This window comes from Panicum virgatum, chromosome 6K (assembly GCF_016808335.1).
Source record: "Panicum virgatum strain AP13 chromosome 6K, P.virgatum_v5, whole genome shotgun sequence".
NCBI classification, from domain to species: domain Eukaryota; kingdom Viridiplantae; phylum Streptophyta; class Magnoliopsida; order Poales; family Poaceae; genus Panicum; species Panicum virgatum.
The window spans coordinates 4,457,183-4,479,076 of NC_053141.1; the positions used below are offsets into that span (position 1 = coordinate 4,457,183).

At 48.3% G+C, this 21,894-nt stretch overlaps 3 protein-coding genes, 1 non-coding gene and 2 pseudogenes across 4 annotated transcripts; 1 reads left to right on the plus strand and 5 right to left on the minus strand.

Annotated features, from left to right (window-relative positions):
* Window positions 1-731: 731 nt before the first annotated feature.
* LOC120639330 lies at window positions 732-1,299 on the plus strand (annotated as a pseudogene).
* A 2,887-nt stretch (window positions 1,300-4,186) lies between these two features.
* On the minus strand, window positions 4,187-5,443 carry LOC120711355. The gene is made up of 2 exons (XM_039996848.1): window positions 4,883-5,443; window positions 4,187-4,767 (listed from the first exon to the last, which is right to left on the minus strand). The coding sequence occupies exons 1-2, from the start codon at window positions 5,191-5,193 to the stop codon at window positions 4,710-4,712; spliced, it is 369 nt and encodes a 122-aa protein (XP_039852782.1). The 5' UTR covers window positions 5,194-5,443; the 3' UTR covers window positions 4,187-4,709.
* Window positions 5,444-7,930: 2,487 nt separating this feature from the next.
* On the minus strand, window positions 7,931-11,817 carry LOC120711358 (organelle RRM domain-containing protein 2, mitochondrial-like). The gene is made up of 4 exons (XM_039996850.1): window positions 11,578-11,817; window positions 10,634-10,702; window positions 10,451-10,557; window positions 7,931-8,372 (listed from the first exon to the last, which is right to left on the minus strand). Exons 1-4 carry the CDS (start codon window positions 11,696-11,698, stop codon window positions 8,247-8,249), a joined length of 423 nt encoding a protein of 140 aa, XP_039852784.1. The 5' UTR covers window positions 11,699-11,817; the 3' UTR covers window positions 7,931-8,246.
* On the minus strand, window positions 9,668-9,798 carry LOC120639374. Its single transcript, XR_005661379.1, has one exon. It is a non-coding gene; the product is annotated as a small nucleolar RNA snoR113 (small nucleolar RNA).
* An 826-nt stretch (window positions 11,818-12,643) lies between the features above and the next one.
* On the minus strand, window positions 12,644-14,677 carry LOC120711357 (multiple organellar RNA editing factor 9, chloroplastic-like). Its single transcript, XM_039996849.1, has 5 exons — window positions 14,260-14,677; window positions 13,543-13,640; window positions 13,389-13,454; window positions 13,117-13,290; window positions 12,644-13,033 (listed from the first exon to the last, which is right to left on the minus strand). Exons 1-4 carry the CDS (start codon window positions 14,607-14,609, stop codon window positions 13,118-13,120), a joined length of 687 nt encoding a protein of 228 aa, XP_039852783.1. The 5' UTR covers window positions 14,610-14,677; the 3' UTR covers window positions 12,644-13,033; window position 13,117.
* Window positions 14,678-15,733: 1,056 nt separating this feature from the next.
* LOC120711359 lies at window positions 15,734-16,790 on the minus strand (annotated as a pseudogene).
* Between the last annotated feature and the right edge of the window lie 5,104 nt (window positions 16,791-21,894).

A 21,894-nucleotide genomic window follows, 5' to 3' on the forward strand; every position in this document is an offset into this window, starting at 1 on the left:
GTGTGCTGTTTCTTCTGGCACACGGCAAAGGTCCGGTTTGCCGTGTGCCCGTGTTTCAGCACACGGAAAAGGTTATGGCACACGGCAATTTGCGAGTTTCCGGTAGTGAGGACTCCATGTGTGATTTAGCAATCGGGTGAATTCTGAACTTCGCTCTGGCATAATTCTTCGATGCTTCAAATCAGACCTTATGGCTTATTAGTTTTATTTTAGATTAAGGAAAATCTGGCCTCGACCAATCACAGACTATGGTCCACAGCCAATATGGCTTATTAGTTACCCATCAATCGACAATAACATGACTACAACCTACTCATGGGTTGCACTGCATTGCCAACATGGGGGTAGTCTAAAGCAAAAAATGGAAGTCCAACTGGAAAAGCTATTGCCTGCCTTCGCTAGAGCCCATTGTTTCAGATGAGCACTCTGTCTTAATCTGTAATCTGTATTATTTTCTCTGCACAGAGATGCAGGTCTGTTTTTCGATACTCGAATATATTATTATTAGAACTCTATGTACGGGATATTCTGAGCAGTTTATTTTTTGAGAAATTTTACGATGCTTGGGAGCCGTCAGGAGGTGTTTAGTGTGTCTAGATTTGTGGGGCCAATACGAGGGAAGGCGTCGGGAGACGTTAATGAAGAGGCGTCTGGAGACGGGAGACGTTAGATGTCTCTGCCTCGGCCTCGTCCTCCGCCACCTGCGGCGCGGGCTCCCGTGATCCCGTCTCGTGCCCAAGGGCGCGTCCTTCTCGGGCACCACGCAGCCGTGCTGGCGCCTCACGGGGACGACGCTCTACAGTCATCACCGGGGCCGCTTCATGCTGGCGCCGCAGGAGACGCCGCGCTGCCCGCCCAGCCTCGGCGTCGAGCTCGCGCTCCAGACGCACGCGCTGCTCCTCGAGCTCGGCAACCTGGCTGGCGCGCGCATCGTCCTGGATACGGAGCACCGGCCCGCGGCGGCCCTGGATGCGGGGGAGCCCGCGTGCCGTCGCTGCTAGATGAGCCGGGCTGGACCATGTTGTGCAACGGCAAAAAGACCGGGTATGCGATGCGGCGCAAGGCCACGGACGACGACCTCACAGTGATGGAGACGCTGCAGGCGGTATCCATGGGCGCCGGCGTGCTCCTCGCCGCCGGCCGACCCGGCGGAGGCGGACAACCAGGTGATGTACCTGCGCGGCTGCTTCGACCACTTCTGCACTTCATCGGGTCACGAGACTCGGAGTCGCTCTACATGATCGCGCCCCATGGAGGCACCACGGGCCCGAGCTCGCCGTGTTCTTCGTCAGCCTCTGACCCCCGGTCCGCCATGGGTGTGCGTGCGTGCATTCGCATGGGCATGGCCACACATGCAAGACGATAGAAGGGCATCCATCCATTTAGCGCCACGGAATTAGCGTGCATCCTCATAACGAGATGGTCGGTGGCTCTGGCGAGATGGCGCCGACGTTCCCCGCGGGCTAGCCGAAACCAAGGCAAACGGGCTTGAGCATGGACATCCCTAGGATCTGACGAATCCATTTTTGTGCTCGATTGGCCAAAAACCTTACCGGAGGAGGGCGCTCACCTAGCAGCTCCGGCGGCGACCTGGAGTTCGGCAGCGGCAATGGCGGCCACGGCCACGGCCTTCCTCGTGATTTCGAGGAGGGGGAGGGATGTTTGCGTGGGGTCGGGATGCGCAGTGACCATACTACCCTTGTACGAATAAAATCAAACAAAATAGTTATTTTGCATAGGCGTTGCGAGGCATTAGGAGGCATGCGTTAGGAAGCGTTTTCAAGTATGGTAAAAGGGCTCTTATTTTTTCTTTATTCATTTTACAACCTGAAAATTCACAGGGGCTGATGTTGTGCTTCATCTGGCCATTTCTCATCTTACAATCTTATAATTCTCTCTTGCCAGATGGTTCTGTACTTGTTCCTCGTGTTCCTCTCGTTACTCAATTTTTGTGATGGGGCAACCTTCCATTTCTGCTCTGATTCCATCTCAACTTTTTTTAACAACTAATCATCATTGTACCAGATCTCTCATTACTCAATATTATTGGTGGTCCTTCTGTGTTCCGTGGAGTACTTCAGGAGCAGAGACTTGTGAACTTTGTTCTGTGAGCTGATGCTAGGCTAATAAGTTCTATTTGGTTTTCAGGAATCTCCCCGAAGGCTGAAGCCACTGGGACTCCATGATTGATTTATCAATTGGATGAATTCAGAACCTCAATCTGGCATAATTCTTCTCTGCTTCAATTCTAGACGGAGCAGAAGGATGATCCTGTTGTTGTTCACATCAGGCCTCATGGCTTATTAGCCACTCATCAATCGACAATCTTACAATGGTATGCCCATGGATATAGAGGCTAAGACTGTGGAAAGCAATTCCCACCGGGCCTATAAGCAGTGAAATAACATGGCTTCAACCTACTCATGGGTTGCATTGCCAACATGGGGGCAGTCTCGAGCAAAAACTGGAAGTCCAAACTGGAAAAGCTACTGCCTGCTTTCGCTAGGGCCCATTGTTTCAGACGAGCATTCTCTGTCTTAATCTGTAATAATATGTATTATTTTCTCTACACAGAGATGCAGGTCAGTTTTTCGGTACTCGAATATCTTGTTATTAGAACTCTACGTATTCGATATTCTGAGCAGTTTATTTTTTTTCTTTATTCATTTTACAACCTGAAAATTCACAGGGGCTGATGGTGTGCTTCATCTGGCCATTCCCCATCTTACAATCTTATAGTTCTCTCTTGCCAGATGATTCTGTACTTGTTCCTTGTGTTAGACTTGTTGTTCTAAAATGATTTGCTTAACTGAAAGTGTTGATTTAGTTTACAAAAAAAAAACTGAAATCGTCAATTTATAGTCTATAAAGAACTGAAAAAATTGGTTTATTCTGCCCTCCTTTTTCTGAACCGGCAGGTTGTTCTTGAATGGGCTGCAAAGTTGCAACATCACCTTCCATCCCCAGTTCATGTTCACTCTTCTCCAGTACTCCTAGCATAGCCTGCATTATTGTCCAGGTGCATAATATACAACTGATTTGGAGGCCCAGGCAAGTAGATTTGACAGTATTCTGTAAGAATGTGCCAGCATGAATTTCCTCCCAAACGTGCTGCATTGATGGACATTTCTCGTGAAGAAAGGATTCATTATGCGCACAACAAAATAAGCACATTTATCTTAGTATGCCTTTACTTTTCTGTACTTGTTTCTAGTATTGTTTGAAAATACATACACCAGAGCCACTGCATTTTCGAATTTGCATCCAAGTATGAAAGAGCTAAGATTATCTTATTTTACTGCAACCTGTCAGTCATGCAAGAGAAGTCGTTATCTTCTTGAAATAGTATTCATCATCCCCTTTTTTCTGGTTCATCCCTAAATGTTTGATGCAGAACTTGAGTGTCTGGACTCTGTAGTTGCTAAAATTTATACTGCCAGTGACGACAATGCTTAGCTCGTCAAAAATGGATTTTTTACATTATTTTAAAACGGCACGGATTTGCAAAATTTTCAGAGCTTTGCTGCAAATTTCTTCTGAATTAGCATATATCAAGCAACTCAGTTGCTTGATATGCTAAATCAGAAGAAATTTCTAACAAGTGCTTGAAAGAAATTTCTTTTTTTGAGAACGTGCCTGAGCACGTGTTTCATTAAGAGGAGGAGAAGAAAAAACACACAAAAGTTTAAGTTACACTGCGGAGCACCCATGGGCCACCCCGCTCAAAGAAAGAAAAAATTACAATACAGCCAAAGATTCGCGACCAGGAAGACGACCTAGAGCTACAGGTAGACACTCAACTTGTTTGTAGCCTGCTAGTGTCCAAAGAACAGCTTCATCAGCAATGGAGCAGAGGAGTTGCTGTACTGATCTGGAACGGTGGTCGAAAATCCTTTTGTTACGTTCTATCCAAAGTATCCACGAGATGAGAATGACTGTGGAGTCGAAACACCTGCGGTCAGTCTTGGGTAACCTTTTCCTGGCCCCTGACCACCACTCTGCTAAAGAAAAGGGGTCCCGATCGGGGAACAAAGGTTGCCAATGCAAAGTTTGAAGAATAGCATACCAACATTCTTTGGAGAAAGGGCAGCTGACCAGCAGGTGAGTAATTGTTTCAGAAGCTTGACAGCAAAGGGCACAGCTATCATCATCCTGCAAATTGTGTCTCTTTGAAAGAAATTTCTCATATCAATGTAATTAAGTTTCGTACCATCAGCTGCAAATTTCTCATATACTTATGTGGACTTTGATAGTCTCTAATTATCACCACTCTCTCTATACTTACATAGTAATTATGTGCATGACACTTACACCATGAGAAGATTTATTATTACAAGCGAGCATGTCATGCATGGTGATCGATGACGCCACATGTATATGCGCACATCATCTCTAGTAGCTCATCCAAACCATCACACACACACACACACACACACACACACACACACACACACACACACACACACACACACTATATATATAGACACGCGCGCGCTGCTATCTCTCTCTGTGACGACTCTGTCTTGAGGAAGAACCGAAGAAGAGACAAACTTTATTTCCTCCTGATGGATGCGTATAGATCCTTGGTCCTGCAATACGTGGCTAATAATCTGTATACATGCTTCAGACAATACTTATGGTGGCCGGTACTTGTCGTCGTCGTCGTCGTCGATTCGTGGTCGATGCCGACGCCGCCGCCATGATCGTCATCAGAACAGGTACGCCGTCGGCGCGAACGCCGGCATGGACGACGCCCTCTCGAGGTGCCTGCACATGGACGGACGGTACAGCACGTCAGGCTCCAACAACTGGCATCGAAGAGGGCAGAGAGAGAGAGAGAGAGAGAGAGAGAGAGAGAGAGAGAGAGAGACGTGGTAGCTACCGGTATTCATCGCTGTGGGCGCGAGGCAGCACCCTGGCGACGTCCCAGGACGCCGCCTTCTTGGCCCTCGCCGGCCCGCCGGCGGCGGCCTTGGCCGCGTCGGTGCTGCACTCCTCGTAGATGTCCCCGAGCGACGGGCGCCAGTACTGGGCGGCGGCTGCACCACCAACGGATCCGGCGGCGGCGACCCTCCTCCTCCGGCGCCTCCTCCTCGCCGCGGCGGCGGCGTCTCCGGCGTGGTGATCGGCGGGCGGCGCGTCGTCGATGGGTCCAGCACGGCAGCCACAGGGCACGAACGACAGGAGCCTCATCAGCTTCCTGCGCACGCTCCCCTCTATCTTGCCGCCCCCCCGGCCTCACCCCCTCTCTCTCTCTCTTAACCCCTGTACTTTCTCTCTCTATCTATATATATCCGAATCTTCTCTCTTGATCTGTTTCTCTCTCTAGGCCGGCGGCGAGACCTCGGCGCCTATTGACCGGAATGCCACTGGCTACGAGTGGCCGGAGCTAGATAAGCAACCAAAGAACCCGTGAGCCGAGCGGCTGTGTGAGGGAGATCACGTGCTCAGGTGCTGCTTTATAGAGCTCACGGTGGGGTTGAAGATGACCAAAATGCCCCCGGATCCTGTGGGGCCGGCAGGGGTAGTTCCGGGATCATGAAATCCGCTGGACTTGCGATGACGACGACGACGGCGGATATGGATGATTGGATGCCATGGAGGGCAGGGCAGGGCAAGCTTAATTTTGGAGGGAAACATACATTTATGCCGTGAATCTCTAGCTAGGTGCTTCGCTTTCCTGATCGTGTGGTGCAAATAGTGTTACACATGGACCGTGGGGCCCACGACATTAGCGCCGGGTGGGGCCATGCGTTATATGTACATGGAGGTGGGGCATGCATGCGACTATAGGACGTATTCCGTCTATATGCCTAGCAACACATGTGTATCTGCATGGTGGAACGATAACATAGCATATTCTCTATTATCAATTAATTTTTAAAAATGTTGCTCTTGTTTTGTACATATACTATATAGATATAGCCATCGGCTCAGATTTCGCCGATTGGCATTCATAGAAATACTACTCCCTCCGTTTCAAAATATATATCGTTTTGTTTTTTTTAGATTTATAGTATTTGCTATGCACCTAGGTATAACATATGTCTAGATACATAACAAAATATATGAATTTAGAAAAGTCAAAACGACCTACATTTTGGAACAGAGGGAGTAGTAAGGTTTATAGGTCATGAAAATAAGCTAATTTCCACTCTAATACCTCTCAATACATACAAATGTCGTAAGGGGGGATAAATTGCTATGTTTCAAACAAGACGTAAATGAGAAAAGTAAAAATCAAATGGAAGGAGTGATTTACTTTATCTGTTGATTGTTCTTCTAGAAGCATTTGCAGAAGAGGCTGGTTTCTTCTCTTCTTTAGCATAAAGGACTGGAAGTAGTTGGTTGATCATGAGTTCAAGCGCAGGGGATTGAGAAGATCCACTATTGATGTTAATATCTGCAACTTGTTCACCAAAACCAAACCGTCCAAGTTTTAATATCTGCAACTTGTACACGATCCTCCACGAGTTTTAGCCATGTGAAAAGTCAAGCGTAGGCTAAGAATCGTGGTAATAACAACCCTCGTAACACAAAGGTGTACGATAAGAATCTTGGAAATAACAACCTCGGAGCACAAAGAGCAAATTCCACATAATCACGACTATTTTAACACATAATCTTTGTTTCGTAGAATTACAAGTACAATTGAATTTTTAAAGAAAAAGTCAAGCTTACTACCCCACCAATAAAAGTATTTATATGGTACCGAGTGTCAAAACAGTCGTAGATACAAAACCTAGTCAAAATAATTATAGGTCATGGGTGCGTATTTTGCCAAAAAAAAATGTGAGTCTTTTACTTTAAAACATCAACCGAATAATAATAATAATAATAATAATAATAATAATAATTCAAAAACCATAGCCATATGAAAGAACGTGAGTCTTTTCTGAACTACGCAGCTCCTTCGCTGCTATCCCGTTTGGGTTTGCTTCAAGTCACTGTTGACGCATTCAGCCTCCATTATTGAAGATTCGGATAGCAGGACGGATAGGCAGCCATGGCCGGATTGCAACCGCACGGCCACGTTGCTGGACGAGGCGCTTTCCCTGCGGCGCCGGGCACCTCTCGCCGTCACCTGATCCCGCTGCCCGTATCTGCCGTGCACGACCCCTGAAAGGCACCCCTGAGGCGCCCGTCGCCCCTGCACTCCGGCCACTTCAATTTTCAGGCCGGTCCCAAGATCCTCCGGAGCCCTGATCGTCTGGATCTCGGCGCGACATGTCGACGGCGACGAGGCAGTGATCGGCCCTGTGGCGGCCATGCTCGGATTTGATGCAGACGACTCACATACACACACACAGCCTTGGGTTAGGCTTTGTAAAACCCGGTCAGGTTAACCGTCGCCACAGAACAGTGCAAGCATCTACAGGAGCAGCAGAGACCACACCACCTGTGCACCGGTGGCCAATGCCGACGACGACGGTGGCTGACCGCCAGCAGGGCTCACCAGCGCAGCCCCCGGCGATCGGAGACTCTAGGTACACCAGTGATAGTGAAGGCACCGGCATCAACGGGCAGAGCATCACAGGTTTACAGGTGTACCAATGGGTAACAGCAGGTTCAGGCACCAACCAAATCAGGCAACACAAGTGCAAACCACTTCTGGAAACCACATCAGGCAACACAAGTGCAAATCACTTCTGGAAACCACATCATCCAGGACAAATTAGACGCAGGGCAATAACGGCACGTAGCAAAAAGTTGATCATACACTGTCAATTGATTAAGGGAATGTCCCGCACACATCAGCAAAGAGATCAACTTCGCCGTCGCCATCAACCGACGGATGGATACAAGAGCAGCTAGCACAAGCTGCCACCCTGCCAGCTGATAAGCACGGTGACAATTCAAATAAAACGACGACCAGCTAGCACAAGCTGCCAGCTGATAAGCACGGCAACAAATCGAGCAAGACAATTCCGAGTAAAATGACATCCTCGCATAACATCCCACAACAAGCACAACGGCAGACATTATTCGCAAAGGTTTTCAACTGTTTCTCATCTGTTGCACATAGTAATATTTGTTTTGGTCCGTGTTGGGATTGACAACTACCTCTTCATGTGGAAATCATGGACCCGAGTAAACGACCACTCCAACACGGCAAGAATATCGGAACGTCTAGGGCATTCACACCTCGCACAGCACACACAATATCTATAAATTAGATGCTGAATTGATGGCCTCTTGATCCACTGTGAGCCCCAAGGCTGGATAGAGGGCTGGCAGCTCTTCATCTACTGTGAACCCCAGGAACTTGATGGAGGACCCCATGATTGTTGTGGCTGCGAGTTCATCTCTGCTTCCTGGGGTGCTGGTTTGGGTTTAGCGTATTCCGCAAAAATAACCCATCCATCAAGGAACTGCGCAAAAAATAGAGCTGTCAGGAGGGGGGGGGGGGGGGGTAATAATTGCACAGCACGATGTGTGTTGCAGCACCACCACACAAAAATGAGAAGAAAAAACTTGAGCTGCCGGGAATCAACAACATCATATAAAGATCAAGACAATTGCTACTAAGTTAAAAACCGACAAGAAACTAAACAAATCTATTTTTTTTTCTTGGTTGATATGCAAACACTTTATAAGCTGAAGATAGCTCAAAATTAACAAACAGCTGAATACAAAGGCAAAGTTGCACATCATCGGGGCAACAAGGTAACATCAGAGAAATAACCCACCGAGTGACAGGACAGGACAGGGCAGCATCAGAGACCACGATGAGAATTTAAGATCTTTTTTATTTTTTATAATTTATAATTAAGAAATATGCAAATGATTTTATTCAAACATTCTTACAAGCCCATTAATGATTTGTGCAGAAGCAATAGCAACTCACTGTGTAGAAAAAACTAGATAACAGTATCGAGATGCTTAGAAATGGATTGACCAAGTTGGTCAATTAGACCACAAATTTTACTTCACGTTTAGTAGTACAATCACAGCATAATTTCATTTATGCTTGCCATGTGTCGGGTCAAGCAAGATTTAAGCAGAAACAGTAGTTGCCAACTTTTACACAAATAGTGAGCACCATATACTTGTTAGGAGTCAAATTGGCACCAAAGTCAGTCTCATGGAAAGACAAAATATCCATCAAATTATGGTTATGTTAACAGTAATTTACACATGGCTGGCCCAGTTATCAAGGGGCAAAGGGATTATCCGGACAATTCTCACCTAGACCATCATGCAATGGAACACCAAAGGTTCTAGGGCCAACCATAATACTCTGTTGATAGCAACAAGGCCCAACCAATGGGCCTTATAGCCCAGAACAATTTTGTAGCTTGTGGGGAACTGGGAATGAGGTTGCACTATTAAGGAATGGAACATCGTACTCCATCAAAGATTCAGGGTTCTTTTGCATTTCACTGCCAAATAATGTTCTTGATCTACATCAGTATTTTAGTTCAAACATTGAATAGATTTAGCTCAGTTTTACAAATAAGATAGATATGTAAATAATTAGATTCCGTACACAATGCCTAATGGCAATTTTAGGTAGCCATGCCAAGCAAAATGGCAATTTAGGTAGCCATGCCAAGCAAATATCGAAAGAACAAGTGACATACAAAGAGATCCATTTTAATTGACTTGCCATCTGTCAACCAAAAACAAACACAAAATTTGTAAAAAAAAAAGAAATTCTGAGTATATGGCTCAGATAACCTTTCGCCGAATCACATCATGCTACTACCATCCCACTCCTATAAGACAAGAGACTCGTCAAATCTGGGAAATTGGGAGGCAGCCGTAAGACCGGCCTTTCAGATTTCCTCACTGCCATTTCATAACATAAAAAAAAAGCAGACACAAAAAACAGAAATGCCCTTCCCAATTGACACCAGTTGGGAAGACAACCGGATCAGAGTCATCTTCTCAGTATACATCAGACAGCAGAGCAGAGAACATATTCAAGGGAAATAAGTAACTATGTTAAGACCACAGTTTCGCCCCAATGTTTGGCCCTTCAGAGACGAAATTTTTTTGGGTAGGGCCAGTGGCCATCTGACTGAACCTACTTGCACCGCTACAGCTCTATATTAGTCAACATAAATAGTATCAAGCTAAGAAAACACCTACTAGCTGTAGCATGTAGGATATCACAGAACAGTATCAGATACCATTATTATACAGAAACCAAGGTTCAAAAAAAGTTATAAAATGGAGTTTAATCGAGATTAAACACTAAACGGAGGCCTAACGTCTACATTTAACCTTCCTAGGCGCTAGTCAATAAGCTAGCTCCTGCCTAGTGCCCAGCGTTTTCTTGAACATATGAAATAGCGATATGTTGAGAACTGTGTCTAAAGGGGAGAGGGACCACATATCACATATGCATATACCGAAAAGAAAGTATCATGACCAATCATTATAAAACAGTAATACATCTTCGATGGAAAATAAAATAAACACTAAGCATTAAACAACCATATACCTTTCCATCCATTCCTTCTATTCCTTTCCCTGCCTCTTCAGTTGTAGCATACCTTACAAAGCCAAACCCCTTCGAATAACCAGTGACACGGTCTGTCACAACTCGAGCTGCAATTGGAAGAGAAATGAGAAGCTCAAAATTCAAAGCATGAAAAGAATGGCCACGGAAGGAGCAAAATCATACCATGCACAACTTCCCCGAACTTTGCAAAAGCATTTCTAAGTCCATCTGTTGTGGTACGCTTGCTTAATCCTACAAAAGTAGTAGATGTCAAGATCAGAATTGAATGGAAACATCAAACATACAAGAAAGGGGCAAAGACATGATATTCTAGTTCTAATTTCTGTAATAGAAGAACTGAACTCACTACTGCCATCTCTCTAATGTTAACATTGTAAAACAATGGCAACATCCAGAACAATTTTATGGCATTTTCTATCGTGAGTTCAAGCGAACTCAGGAGTCAAGTGTATCCATACCATTTCAAGTTGTGTTTCTTGGTCATTTTCAAGTTTTTCACTAGTTTACAACAACAAAGTTGCTCGGATGTATATCATAATCACAAACAAAGGTGGCCAAACAAGCGCCATTGAAACACTGAGCTAACTTGCTACCAGACAGGGGTTTTAGACTTTTAGTTATTGGGCTCCCCACATTCTCCTGATGCCCGATTCTCTAATCGTTTGCGGGCAAGGTCACTGCTCAAGTTTTTTTGCCGATTGGTTACTAGGTAGCCAACACCACCGCTGATGAGTTAACAAAATGAGAACTAAGCCAATCACCAGCAGTATACGAAACCTAAGGTGCAAGGTGGAATGAAGGAAACCTACAGGGACACCCTCCAGTGGGATGGATGCAAAGGTTGAACTGTGATTTCGTTCATCATCGGCATACACCTCAGATTTTCACCAATTTCCGAGGAACGAGCTAGAAATCAATCGATTTCTAAACATTAACCACGACGAGATCCGGAGCTACCAAACCTAACCGACCAGTAAAATCAAGGCACCGCCTGACCACCCACCGACGCCAACGATTCAATACTCGAGCTAAATCAACAGAGGAGACCGCCGCCGTAGGTGTCACCAGAAAAGGGGAGCAGGAATGGCGAGGAGGAGGGACCGTACCGGAGACGAAGAGGTTCGGGGAGGGGTCGGCCTGGGGTCGCGGGGCGGGCGGCTTCGGCGGCGCGAAGGCCGAGATGGAGAACATGCGCCGGAAACCGGACCTCGCAGCAGCCGCCGCCATCGCCGCCGCCGCCGGAATTCGGGTGCCGAAGGACTGGACGGGGAACTAGGGATTCGCCGCCTCTGCTGACCTGGGGTTTAAGAGCTTTCTAGGGCTTGGGACGAAATGACCGTACTACCCCCCCGTATGGCGGCGGCAGCGTTCATATCCGGATTGACCAGAATACCCTTCACTCTTTTTTTCTGCGAGTAATATCGTGGCCGTCGGATTGGTAACTGGACGGATGGGATCTTCACGAGAAGCCGTTGGAGATCTGCCTAGCAGGGCAGGAATTTTACATGCAGATTTCATGAGAAAACAAAACCTTATGCGAGGTCTGATCGCATTGCTGCTGTAACTACTGCTCATCAGACCTCACTGCAACGTATTTCCTCCGTTCCAAAATATAGATCGGTTTGACTTTTCTAAATTTATAGTATTTGTTATACATCTAGATATAATATGTCTAGGTACATAACAAAATATATGAATCTAGAAAAATCAAAACGACCTACATTTTGGGAGGAACAAAGGGAGTAGATATCAACAAAATTGAGTCACTTTTCTCTTCTTGTTTTGCCATCGATTCTGAATTTTGTTTTCTCATGTCCCTTACTTTCATTTTGTTGTTTTACCACTGGATTGTCGCTGATTTGTGGAACAAGACACTATCAAAGTGGCAAAAAGGAGATAAGAGTGGACATTGGCATTGGCACATTGCTTCAGCAAAAAAGGGAGCAGAGCTTCACAGATGCAGTCCAGTGTTTCGCTCCATATTAACCATTCTGATTTTTTTTATGCAGTTCATGCAGCTAGATTTCAACGGAAGGGTAATCCAACTAGAAACCAACACCGCAGATGAATTCAGATCAGATGAACAATCGATGGTTTACCACCACCACATGACCATGGCCTCTAATCTTGAGTTATCCTAACCATACCCAGCCAAACTGTCTGGGCTGAAAGAGCACTTCAAGATTCACAATTCATATCTCACAATCAAATAGTCCACAGCACAATTGAGTGAGCAAGAAACACATCAAATTAACAAGATCCGCAATACAACTAGGCCAGTCAACATCATGCAAAATATCACTAGGATAGTTCACTAGGAGTTGGGAGAATAGCAACATTTTAGAAAAATCAGGTTCACTCCGTGTCAAACTCAGATGTCATAGTCTGCTCAAAATATCAGCACCAATCCACGTGATCCAAATCCAAGCTGTGCAGGTCACCTGCACAACGCTGCCTGATATTTTGGGCTGAGGATGGATATGCATGCTTGTCCTTCATTGCACGAAAGCAGACAGAATTAAGCGTGCTCTTTTGTTTCAGAAGTACAGTGTGGATAAATGCCTGCAAAATTGTAATAATGAGGAGTGGATTCAGCTTAAGCACCAATCTGTTCAAATGAACAGATTCTGCAGATACGTTTCTACCTCATGAAGATGCTGACTCAGTCTGAGGGGCCTGTTGCCTTGGTTTCCTGTTGGCTGGGGGACCATCTCTTCGCCTCTCATACCGTCTGCTCTCATACTTTGATGTTCTCCGCTCCTTTGGTTGGTAGGTTGGGTACGTGCAGGGAATTATCTCACCATTGATGTACTTGTCACCTGAATGGACAACAGGGAAAAGGGTTGAGCTACCTGTGATGAAAGAAGCAATACGCAGCTAAGAGCGCCATCTCAGATATTTTTAGTGTTGAACTTACCTCCATAGTCCTTGTTTTTGACATCAATGTAGGAATCGGGAAGCACCCAAAGAACACCAGGCAAACCTACAGGAAGCGCAACAACAATATGAGCCAGGCCATCCAAAATGTTTGGGATAATTGGTAGTTGGGCTATAGTCGACTGAGGATTTACCCTTGAACTTCTCTGATGTCTCTTCATCAACAGTGCACTGGAACCCTGTGTAGGTGGTCGTGCTGAATGCATACATGTTCTTCTTGGCTTCCTCCATGCTGCCAATGCAACAGAACATCAAGTCTAGAATCATACGCACAGAATTCTTCAATTAACAAAAAGAAAATCATGCGTGCACAGCCCGTGACATCAGGTTAATGAGCTAGAGGATGAGTCTTGATATGGCATCACAAATTGCTGACGCTAAACTACACAACTGGCCAGCTGGTTACATCAGCCAGCGCAATGTCATTCTTCACATATATGTGCTACGTAACCACCATGGAAATGAAACGGTGCTCTAGTATGTTGTAACTTAATGGCCATCTCATTTGGGTGCACTAGACATTTTATAACCTTCTCGAATGGACAGTAGCTTGTTAAACTTGTTGTCTTACATATCTATATCAACCTAGTACCTATCTGCACAATGTGCACAATCCACCACAATCTGCGGAAAATCCCAGAGACAGCTAACTATAGAAATGATCAATTCAGCGGTTAATCTGTGACAGTAGTCGGTTCCTTGTCCACCCCCCCCCCCCCCCCCCCCCCACATTTCGCTCGAACCCCATCACTACTTTGCTCTTGCAATTCAGCAAATCATAACCAGACCACACGCACACGCAAGCCTCAGTAAGGAAACCAGGCGCGCGGAGGCGGGGGAGATGGTACTACCTTCCGAGGACGGCGGCGAGGGTGTTGAGGTAGGTGTCGATCATCTGCTCGCGGGTGGGCGCGGGGTCCTTGGGGAACTCCATGACGATCAGCCAGTGGTTGTAGTCGCACCCGGGGAGCAGTATCGTCTCCCTCTGCTCGCCCCCGGCCCCCGCGGCCGGAGGCTTCAGCTGCCGCGCGCGCCGGGGCCGCGGGGGCGCCGCCACGACGGCGATTGAGGGGAAGGCGGCAGCGGCGGCGCGCGGGAGGGCGGCGGAGGCGGTGGCGGATGACGGCCTGGGCGGCGGGAAGGCGAAGGCCTGGGCGGCGAGGCGCGCGGCCGCGGCCGTGGGCGAGAGGGAGGCGGCCATCGGAGCGCGCGAGGTTTTGCCGGAAGGGGATAAGGTGAGAGAGAGAGAGAGAGAGAGAGAGAGAGGGGGGGGGGGCGTGTGCTTTAAAGGGCAGGACGAACAAGATATTTTGCCAGGATTTTAGCCGGCCCATTTCAGCGTAAGTGGGCCGGGCCAGATGATGGTGTTGTGGGCCAACGCTAATGGGGTATTGTGAGCACTACTTGAATTAAATTTCTTCCCTCAAAAAGAAAACTTGAATTAAATTTCTTTCAGAGATAAATCACTATCTTTTTTCAAGATACATAGTACACGCAGACACTCACAACGCACGCACACTCACATCTCTATGAACACACGTATGCGAACCCTACCCCTATGGGCATCTTCGAAGACTGAGCCGGCAAATTCTCGAGATTGACGAAGTCACCACAAGTGTCTCGCTGTTGACGAGAATGCCACCTACCACTGAATGCATAACGCCGTTAAATCCCAGAATATTCGCTCTCATGGAGAGTCGAACCCAGGATCTCAGGTACTACCGAGGCTCTTATAACCACTAGGCTACAGGTCCTTTCGCAGATAGATCACTATCATCTGTTCAAAAATAAATAAATAAATCACTATCCCATCCAATAGTGAGATGAATTACAATAGCATAGTCTTCGAAAATGTTCATAAGGTTACAGTTTGCGTACGTGTGTTAGAAATATCTGAGTTGTATTGTGTAATTAAAAAAATCCAAAAGTGAAATGAATCACAAAGACAGAGAGAGAAATGAGACTAATTATTTTAATTTTATTGAACGGGAAAAATCAACACTTGTTCAAGCCTAGACAGAGTGGACACAAAACTACTTTTTGGGTGCGCTTAGTTCCCAAAGTTGAAAATTTTTGGTAGTCACGTCAATGTTTGACCAGATGTCGGGAGGACTTTTCGAACACTAATTAAAAAATTAATTTCAGAACTCACTTGGAAAACGCAAGACGAATTTTTTGAGACCTTTGACCGCATCATTAGCACATATGGGTTACTGTAGCACTTATGGCTAATCATGCACTAATTAGGCTCAAAAGATTCGTCTCGTCATGTACATCCAAACTGTATAATTAGTTTTGTTATTTAATTACATTTAGTGCTTCATACATGTGTTTAAAGAGGGGCGAAAATTTTTGGGTGAAAAGTTTTGGTAACTAAACGGCCCCTTTATTCCATTGCAAACAGTGCGCGCGAGGTTTGAGCATGGCGATCGGTCATGCGGCGGCGGCCGGGCCCTTGAGCTTCTTGGCGATGCCGGCGAAGTACTTCCCCTGGTGGAAGGCCTGCTGCAGCTCGAGGTGGGTGGGGACCCTGGACCCGTCGCCGGCGACGGTGCCGGCGCCGTACGGGCTCCCGCCCTTCACCTCCCCCATCTCGAACATCCCGGCGCCGAACGTGTACCCCACTGGCACAAAGAGCATGCCGTGGTGCGCCAGCTGGGTGATCGCCGTCAACCTGCGACGCCATTACGAATCGATGATGCATTTCGTTCTTCGATCGGTAGGCGATGAATTAATGGAAGAGATCGATAACGAAGTCCTGGCCGCCGCCCTGGCAGGCGGAGGAGCAGAAGATGCCGGCGGGCTTGCCGGCGAGCCTCTGCTCGCACCAGAGGCCGCTGGTGCCGTCGAGGAAGGCCTTCATCTGCGCCGGCAGCATGCCGAACCTGGTGGGGAACCCGAACAGGACGCCGTCGGCCTCGACGAGCTCCGCGGGGGCGATGGCCGGCACGCCCGCCCGCTTCGGGGGGCGCGCCCATCTTCGCCAGCGCCTCGGCGGGGAGCGTCTCCGGGACCTGCCAGAGCTTGGCCTCGACGCCGGCGACGGACGCCGCGCCCCGCCGGATCTCCTCCGCCAGCGCCGCCACGTGGCCGTACGTGGAGTAGTACCTGCGGGCGACGACGTGCTTACTGATTCCAGTCAGAACCGATAGCTGGTGTCCAGACTGACTGATCGAAAAGAATAGCTTATAGCTTACACGATGTAGATCTTGGTCGTCGTCGCCATGGCGAGAGAGGGAGGCCTTGGAATGGAAGCTCGATTTGCTGGAGAGGAAGGTTGGATCGGAGCCGAGCTTGGAGCCTTGGAGCAGGCGGGGAGTGGTACTAGTAGTAGTAGCTTGGAGCAGTGGTGTGCCGCGGAAGATTGGGAGAGAGGCAGGTCGTCAAAGCATCTGGCCGTGGAGACAGTGGCCTCGTCTCGTGTGTCACGCAGCGTGACAGGGCATGGCTCGGGGGGCACGACACGACCCGCTTTTTTTTTCTTTATTCCACTCCACCTCGGCACACGGCGGTCACCTCGGCGCACGAGAACAGGTTGGCTCTCAATTTAAAAGCAAACCGATTTTAGAGGTTGTTTAATTCTAGAGCCTAAACATTAGACCATATCACATCAAAAAAAATTTAACATTTAAAAGTATTAAATAAAGTCTAATTATAAAATTATAAGATATATTAATTCATAATTAATGAATAGTCACTGTAGCATTATTGTAATAAATTATAAATTAATTAGACTTATTAGATTGGTCTCGTGAATTAGCACCCATCTGTCAATAAAAATTTGTAAACAGATTTTATTTGATACTCATAAATAGTAAGATTTCTTTTGATGTGATAGAAACTAAAAAAACTCGAGGGAACAAACAGCACTTTATTTGTTCGAGTAACTTTGTGTCTTCAATCAGTATTTACTTTTTTTTGAGGGGTTTCAATCAGTATTACTCCGTATTATACTTATTTTGAAGAAGGAAAATAGCGTCCAAATTTGACAAGTTTTTTTTACTGCCTGAGGTATTTGTGGGCTGGGATTCAAATGGGCTAAACAAGACTAGGCCCATGGTGACTCAACGCCCATGGGCCGCCCCGGCAGCAAAAAGAAATCCACAAACTAACTGATTATAGGCACGGATGTGCACGCAGCTTAGCTTGTAAGATTTCTTTTTTTAGAGGAGGTAAAATTTCTTGTGATAGAATCTACCCAGATTATGCTTTATATGGCCAGAAAATGGCAAACATCTTTTCCTTTAATATGGCTGTTTAGTGAGCCTAGCACGCGTTCATGCTGGGTTGGATTTACAACATGTGAAATGCATAAATTCGGTTCCAATGTCATATAGGCAACCATAGTGATGTTGTAATATATTTTTGTAGGGGCCGTAAGCTGCAGTGCGCTTTTAGGTTTGTGGTTTGAGTGTGTTGTCCTCCCCCGTGTTGCTTGCTGGTTGTGGTTCTAGTGTGAGTTTTCGTTTGTATGTGCGTTTTTTTCAGTGTTTTTCTATTTTTAGTCATTTGTGCTCTTGTGTTGGTCAAATTATGTTTGGCCGCATCAAGATTGTGTCTGTAACTGTTTTCTTCTTAATGAAAAACGTGCTAAGACACGGTCGAGAAAAAAGTAAGACCATGATTTTTTTTCAAAAAAAACAACCCCCACAATTCTGCATCTGCCTCTAAAACATAGGATGTGTTTAGATCCGTAAAATAGGGGTAAAAAGGATCACATCGGACACTGTGGCACACTGTAACACTTTTCGTTTGTTTGTGGTAATTGTTGTCCTACCATGACCTAACTAGGCTCAAAAGATTCGTCTCGTCGTGTACATCAAAACTATGCAATTAGTTTTTTTATTTATCTACATTTAATACTCCATGCATTAGGTAAAAGAAATTTTGGAAGTGAACACAGCCGGCTGTGTTTAGTTCCAAAATTTCTCTCTCCAAACTTTACTATTCACAAATCACATCAAATCTTTTACCTTATGCATGGAATATTAAATGTAGGTAAATAAAAAAACTCCTACTGTGCCAAGACTCTCGTAGTTATTCGTAACTACGCCCTAAGGAGCTGAGCAGCCGTACCCCTGGGGTCCGGTTCCATCTCACCGGACCAACGGTTCTGGGCCCGCTTCCCGCTCGGAGACGGGTCCGGTGTCACCACGTGTCCCAGAGATGGAAATGCTCAGCACCTGTGGCCGCGGATCCGGACCCCCGCAGGTGGGCCCGGGACCTCAACGTGCCTATCCGGACCCTCGTGAGCTCTCAGCTCAGCTAGCTGCTCGGGAGGGGTCCGGAGCTGCCACGTGTCACGCAGACGCGGGCGCGGGCGCAAGCCTTCCGCTGGAAGCTCCCACACCCACCCGCATTAAGTGCGAGCGGTTGAGGCGTGCTCTGCTACCGCTGGGCACGGGGCAACTTTTGTCAGTCCACACTGTGGATCGCCAGCCCTGCTGCTGTATTAAATGATGATGGTTGGGGCGTGCGCTGCCAGAGCAGGGCATCGGATACCCACTCACGGATTGGATATGCGTGACATGACAACACGGTAAGCCTGCCTGTTTCCAAGGCGGCTCATCAGTTACCAAGGCAAGCATTAAAGATTCAGCGCCGCGCGAATGACCAACGAGTCATGATGACCAGTTACTAACTGGAGCAACAGTGTACACTGCTACAGCGGACTGAGTCAGTAGTATGGCGCTTCATCATGACCTCGACGCGCGGCTCCAGATGCTAGACTCTACTCCGACAGGACAGCTCAAGACCATCACAGGTCAGAAGCTATGCACGAAAGCCGACGACAAGATCTCCGGATCTGAGGCATTGAAGGCCAAAGTGTAGTTTATAATACATCGCCGGGCCCACCTGTCGGGGCCCCGCTCAGTGTACGTGCTCCCCTTGGACATATAAATGGGAGAGCACGCCCGCTAGAACACAGGTTCACACGGACACGAGGTTCCACAAGTTTTCACACATGCAAAGACACAGACTCACTCTGGACTCGGCACTAGACACGCCGAACCTCTCTGAGACTCAAGCAATACAGCACACAGTGGACGTAGGGTATTACGCTCCGGCGACCCGAACCACTCTAAACCTGCTGTGTTCACCGTGTTCTTTCAGTGAGATCAAACTAGTCCTAGCTAACCCCTCGAGTTCATACTCCCTTAGGGCTTAGGCGGGTGCATTCCGCCACCCGGCTGTGGGTTTGCACACCACGACATTTGGCGCGCCAGGTAAGGGGTGCTTGGTTTTCGCTTGATCATCGGCTCGGCATCACCATGTTTCAGGTGGTGAGCGCCCGGTGGTCAGAACTCGCGCGGCAAGCGCCCGCGTCAGCAGGATGGCGACAGTGGGTCATGCGCTCCCAGCTCGTCATCAAGCAGGTCTAGGGGGAGCACAGCTTCAACAAATTCCAGCTCGCAGCATACCTCACTCATGTGAGGAAGCCCGCTCCGGCGGAAAGCCGACTCCGGTCGCACCAAGCCCGCTCCGGCGGAAAGCCCACTCCGGTCGCACTAAGCCGACTCTGGTGGCTCTCTCCGACGTTAAGCCGACTCCGGTCGCACCCCCGACTCTACATCTCTGTATGTCCTACCCTTAACGGCCCAGCAGGGAATAAAACCTTTTCCTTTGTAACTAGGTAGTACTTCCGTGTGGTCCAGTCCGGTGAGCCTCCCCGTGGAGGGGTCCGGATCTCTGCGAACCAAGTTCAGGGAAGTGTACTCACCCTCCGGGGAGGTCCGGAGCCGTGTAGCCGCTTAGCCTGGTTCCGTACCCTAAGCCTACATGCTCTACCTCCCTAGGGCGAGTACCGTAGTACCTAAGACTGGGGGCCCGGAGGTCCGGGCAGCTCCGGCCTCATAAACCCGTGTTCTGGCTTACATCGCACATCTCATGTACATCTAGTTATAAGGGAAAAGTTTATTCTCAGTTCGCCTCTAAGTATGTTACATTCCAATTTCAATCTACGCATTATGTTTATGCTAACCCCCACGTGGCTTCTTACTCTTGTGCGGTGATTGTGGTTCGAATTGAGTTGGCTAGCTAGTGACTTAGCTCGAGACCCCTCATGGAAGAGAGGGGTTCGGACCCCTGGGAACCTGCAGGTTCAGGGAAGCGCACTCATTCTCCGGGGAGGTCTGGAGTCGTGTAGCCACTTAGCCTGGTTCCGTACTCTAAGCCTGCACGCACCACCTCCTGTGAATGAGTGTCGTGGTATCTAAGACTGGGAACCTGGAGGTCCGGATTTTCTCTTAACCTAAAGGTCGGCCCCTTGAGCTCTGTTCACTGAGCCTAACTGTTTATCTCAAATGATCACAGCCAACAGGATTTGGGACCCGTGGGCACGCTACTAATCATCTACCTTGAGTCATGTGCAGGGCCAAACGTGATGATGCAGCAGGTGAGCCAAAGGATGGACGACGCAGGATAAGACCCTTGCGGTGCGCACCGCTGGGCGCCAGAAGCAGCCAAGTTGCTCACAGTAGTGGCCCCACCTGCGGGTTCGTTGCCTCTCCCGAGGCGGGCCCGGGGGCCTCTGTCGGTACCCTGCAACTGGGGTACCCACTCCTACTGTGCCAAGACAAGCGTAGTTATCCGTAACTACGCCCTAAGGAGCTGAGCAGCCGGACCCCTGGGGTCCGGCTCCATCTCACCGGACCAACGGTCCCGGACCCGCTTCCGCTCGGGGACGGGTCCGGTGTCACCACGTGTCCCAGAGTTGGAAATGCTCAGCACCTGTGGCCGCGGACCCGGACCCCCGCATGTGGGCCCGGGACCTCCACGTGCCTAACCGGACCCCCGTGAGCTCTCGGCTCAGCTAGCTGCTCGGGAGGGGTCCGGAACCACCACGTGTCACGCAGACGCGGGCGCGGGCGCAAGCCTTCCGCTGGAAGCTCCCTCACCCACCCGCATTAAGTGCGAGCGGTTGAGGCGTGCTCTGCTGCCGTTGGGCACGGGGCAGCTTTTGTCAGTCCACACTGTGGATCGCAAGCCCTCCTGCCACATTAAATGCTGGTGGTTGGGGGAGTGCGCTGCCAGAGCAGGGCATCGGATACCCGCTCACGGGGTGGACATGCGTGACATGACAACACGGTAAGCCCGCCTGTTTCCAAGACGGCTCATCAATTACCAAGGCAAGCATTAAAGACTCACCGCCGCGCGGTTGGGCAATGAGTCATGATGACCAGCTACTAACTGGACCAACAGTGCACGCTGCTACAGCGGACTCAGTCAGTAGTATGGCGCTTCATCATGACCTCGACGCGCGGCTCCAGAGGCTAGACTCTACTCTGACAGGACAGCTCAAGACCATCACTGGTCAGAAGCTACGCACGAAAGCCGATGACAAGATCTTCGGATCTGAGGCATTGAAGGTCAAAGTGTAGTTTATAATACATCGCCGGGCCCACCTGTCGGGGCCCCGCTCAGTGTACGTGCTCCCCTTGGACATATAAAAGGGAGAGCACGCCCGCTAGAACACAGGTTCACAC

Bases quoted from the DNA above. Each gene is read 5' to 3' on its own strand.
- LOC120711355 (XM_039996848.1), bottom strand. From the start codon at position 5,193: ATGAGGCTCCTGTCGTTCGTGCCCTGTGGCTGCCGTGCTGGACCCATC. The intron at 4,768-4,882 runs GTAGCTACCACG...GTCCATGTGCAG, and splicing joins GCCCACAGCGATGAATACCG to GCACCTCGAGAGGGCGTCGT.
- LOC120711357 (XM_039996849.1), bottom strand. From the start codon at position 14,609: ATGGCCGCCTCCCTCTCGCCCACGGCCGCGGCCGCGCGCCTCGCCGCC. The intron at 13,455-13,542 runs GTAAATCCTCAG...CGCTTCCTGTAG, and splicing joins GACATCAGAGAAGTTCAAGG to GTTTGCCTGGTGTTCTTTGG. The intron at 13,291-13,388 runs GTAAGTTCAACA...TTGTCCATTCAG, and splicing joins CAAAAACAAGGACTATGGAG to GTGACAAGTACATCAATGGT.
- LOC120711358 (XM_039996850.1), bottom strand. From the start codon at position 11,698: ATGGCGGCGGCTGCTGCGAGGTCCGGTTTCCGGCGCATGTTCTCCATC. The intron at 10,703-11,577 runs GTACGGTCCCTC...CTACTTTTGTAG, and splicing joins CCCGAACCTCTTCGTCTCCG to GATTAAGCAAGCGTACCACA. The intron at 8,373-10,450 runs GTATATGGTTGT...TTTTTTGCGCAG, and splicing joins TAGAAGGAATGGATGGAAAG to TTCCTTGATGGATGGGTTAT.